This window comes from Apteryx rowi, unplaced genomic scaffold (genome assembly GCF_003343035.1).
Source record: "Apteryx rowi isolate R43461 unplaced genomic scaffold, aptRow1 scaffold_1433, whole genome shotgun sequence".
NCBI classification, from domain to species: domain Eukaryota; kingdom Metazoa; phylum Chordata; class Aves; order Apterygiformes; family Apterygidae; genus Apteryx; species Apteryx rowi.
Window position 1 is genome coordinate 30,070 of NW_020447679.1, and position 3,629 is coordinate 33,698.

General features: G+C 65.6%; 1 protein-coding gene across 1 annotated transcript in view; it reads left to right on the forward strand.

Moving 5' to 3' along the window:
- The first annotated feature begins 345 nt into the window (after positions 1–345).
- Positions 346–3,629, forward strand: part of LOC112962209 (kallikrein-14-like) — a 14,096-nt gene continuing 10,812 nt past the window's right edge. Inside the window, exons 1-2 of the mRNA XM_026058179.1 lie at positions 346–382; positions 1,403–1,569. Coding sequence (XP_025913964.1) covers positions 346–382; positions 1,403–1,569 — 204 coding nt within the window. The remainder of the gene's footprint in view (positions 383–1,402; positions 1,570–3,629) is intronic.

Genomic DNA, 3,629 nt, shown 5'->3' on the forward strand with positions numbered 1-3,629 from the left:
ACACCCCAGAAGGCCCCACGACACCCCAGGAGGCTCCAGGAGGCCCCACGAAACCCCGGGAGGCTCCAGGAGGCCCCATAGCACCCCAGGAGGCCCCAGGAGGCCCCCCGACATGCCGGGAGGCCCCGGCGAGGCGCCAGGAGGCTCCCCAAGAGCCAGGCTGGCACAGGCCCGCGTCGCCCCAGGCCGGGGCGTGCCGGGCAGGGCGTGTGACCGCCCCGACAGGCCTCAGCTCCGGTCGCGCGGGAGGCCCCGGGCCCCAGCCCAGGCGGGGCCGGCGAAGGGATTTAAGGGGCCGGGCCCGGCGCCTCGGCACCCTCCTCTTCCTCCCCGGCCCTGCCCGCCATGGAGCGCCTCCTGCCGCTCCTGCTCCTGGCCGCCGGTGAGGCCCCGGGGGCACGGCGGGGGGCACTGGGAGGCACTGGGAGGGCACTGGGAGGCACTGGGAGGGTACTGGGAGGGGGTGGGATTCAATGAGGAGGTGCTGAGAGGTAGTGGGGGGTGAACTGGGAGGCACTGGGAGGCCCTGAGGGGCTACTGGGACGGAGCTGGGGGGTGAACTGGGGACACTGGGAGGCACTGGGGGTGTACTGGTGGGGGTAGGATTGAATGAGGAGGCCCTAGGAGGTATCTGGAGGGAACTGGGGGTGAACTGGGAAGCACTGGGAGACTCTGAGGGGGTACTGGGATGGAGCTGGAGGTGAACTGGGGACACTGGGAGGCACTGGGAGCCTACTGGTGGGGCCTGGGGGGGATGAGGAGGCACTGGAGGGCAGTGAGAGGCACCGAGGGGGTACTGGGAGGAAGCTGGAAGTGAAACGGAGGCACTGGGAGGCACTGAGAGGCACTGGGAGGGAGCTGGAGGTGAACTGGGGACACTGGGAGGCACTGGGAGCCTACTGGTGGGGCATAGGAGGGAAAGAGGGGGCACTGGGGGCACTAGGAGGGAAGTGAAGGGTACTGGGAGGCACTGGGAGGGAGCTGGGGAGTACTGGGAATCGCTGGGAGCCGTAGAGGGAGAACAAGGAAGCACTGGGAAAGAACTGGGAGGCGCTGGGAGGGCACTGGGAGCCACTGGAAGGCAGCGGGTGGGAAGCGGAAGGCCACTAGGGGCACTGGGAAGGAAAGGGAGCACTGGGAGGGCACTGGGAGGCACTGGGAGACGCTGGGAGGGAGTTGGCGCGGACGCACGTGCACGTGCGAGAGCGGGGACCAGGACGACACGCCACCGCACACGCGTGACCCCGCGGACGACATGCCACCGCGCACGCGGGTGCCAGGTCCCACGCGCCYGGGCGGTCGGGCCATGCGACCCGCCCGAGCGGTGGTGGCCCTCCACACGCGTGTGCGTGTCCCCGGCGCCGGGGACCTCGCTCTCCGGCTGACCCTCGCCTTCCCGCAGCGGTCACGGGCGACGAGAACCGCATCGTGGGGGGCCAGAGCTGCCAGAAGAAGAGCCACCCCTACCAGGTGGTCCTCTTGGGTCCCCAGAAGAACATCCACTGCGGCGGGGTCCTCATCGACAAGTTCTGGGTGCTCACGGCCGCCCACTGCGACACCAAGAGGTGGGTCCGTGCTGGCGCGGGGCAGCGCGTGGGGCGGTGGGTTTCGAGCCCCGCTTTGGCCACAGGCTCCTACGTGTAGCCATGGACAGATCCACCAGGAGATGGAGGTGCTGGTCCTCCCCTTTCTTGGTGGCACTAGGGACATTGGAAGGCAAAACCCGGCTCTAACTGGGCTTCGGGGTCCCGTGTCTCGCCCTGCACTTGTCCACCCTATGAGGATTCGTGTCACACGGCTGGTGACCCTCAAAGCCAGAGGTCCAGGTCGTGGTGGTCATCATGGGGCCATCTCTAGCCAAGGTTCTCCTACCTGCTCCAGACCCTTCCAGGGCCCGTTTTTTTTTTCCCTATCAGCCATGAAGGGAATCCAATCAACCAACTGGGACTGGGTGGCCAACTGCTGGGCTGAGAGGAGGCCACCTCTGTGGCCCAGTGCAACCATCCAGTTGGGTTCCCAACACAACCAGCCAGCTGGGTTGGCCGCCAGACCCATCCAGTTGGGTTCCCAGTATCGCCATCTCGCTGGGGTGGCCACCACAAGCAGCTGGTTAGGTTCTCCATAATGACCATGCCATCGGTTTCGCCACCGCAGCCATCCAACTGGGCTCCCAACAAAGCCATCTAACTGGGCCGGCCACCACAAGCATGCGGTCGGGTTCCCAACATGACCATCCCGTTGGGTTGGCCACCGCAACCATCCRGCTGGGTTCCCTGAAGCACAGACGAGAGCTTCACAAAACCAGCGTGTCCCCTCTCTCGAGGTCGTGCAGAGACCACCCCCCGCTACCTCCATCCTTCTTTTCCGAAGAGCCTAGCGCACTTGCCGAGGAGGCAGGAGATGCTCTTCACTCACTTCTAGGCCTGGTGGGGAGTCCAGATGTCCAAGTGGCTGGGGACCATGGTCTGTAGAGGGGAACATGGTGACTWCCCCACCATCTGGTTGAAGCTAGGTGAAGTCAGGAGCCACCACAGGCYGTATGACCTGGTGGTTAAGGCTTTCTGCTGGGGAAGGTGGGAAGACCACACCAGGGTGAGAAGCTTGTCAGGGTTAAATCTGCTGGGCAGGATCTCAGCCGCCTCTGAGAAGGTGTAGAGGTAGATCTCCATCACCTCATCCCTCCATGGCCACGTGGTACCCACCTTCCAGCTGAGGATAGGCCGCGAGCAGGACCCACAGTCCCCACTCGCCTGTGGAGGTCCCCTCCCACACGAGGGACTTTGAGGTGGCCGGGGGTGGCCGCGCAAGGAGACGTGTCCTGAGGGCATCACAAAAATGGAGCATCCTCAGCACGTGAGGTCGGATCCAGCTTGAAGGCAGAGGCAGGATGCGACCGCCCCAACCTGGCCATGCAGAAGGCACTTGACCAGGTGGAGTTGGCCCAGCAGGGCCTGGGCTGACCCCAAATTTGGTGACCAACAATTTGGAGCAGCTGGAAGAGAGCTTCCCCCCCCCTCCCCCTTCCCACCAGTGGCCTGTCTCTGTAGTCCAGGACTTGGGCTGCTCACGGGGTCGCTGGAGGGGACAAACCAGTTCTGGGAGCCCACGGCACTGGTGTGACTCCCCTGGGAAGGGGCGTCCACACGGGAGCCGTCAACCCCGGGCCACGGAGGTTCAAGCCATCTCCTCGAAGGAGACACTTGGACCTCCCCCGATTTTTGGGGGCGGGCCGAGCTTTCCCCATCCAAGGGCAGGAGAGCAGGGAAGCTCCGTGGTGGGAACGAGGGGAGAAAACCCGTTTGGGGGAGGGGGGTACAAGCGGGGCCGGGACACCTGGGTGCCCAGGGTGGTGGGACGTACGGGTTGGAGCTGGTTCTTCCCCCACGGTGCCAAGCTTGGGCTGGACTCGGGAGGACTCGCTTCGCTTGCCCGGTTCTCCGGCTGACCTGCTGGGCGACTTTGGGCTCCGGGCCTCAGTTTCCCCACCTGGTTAAAGGTGCTAATGATAGGAGGGGAAGCCTTCTGCCCTACTTCCCGGGTGGCCACGTCACCCGCCCTGCTCCTCCCAAGCGGCACCGCGCGGGCTTCCTCGGGCGGCCTGCCCGTTCCCCGTTTCCCCTCGCCGCGGC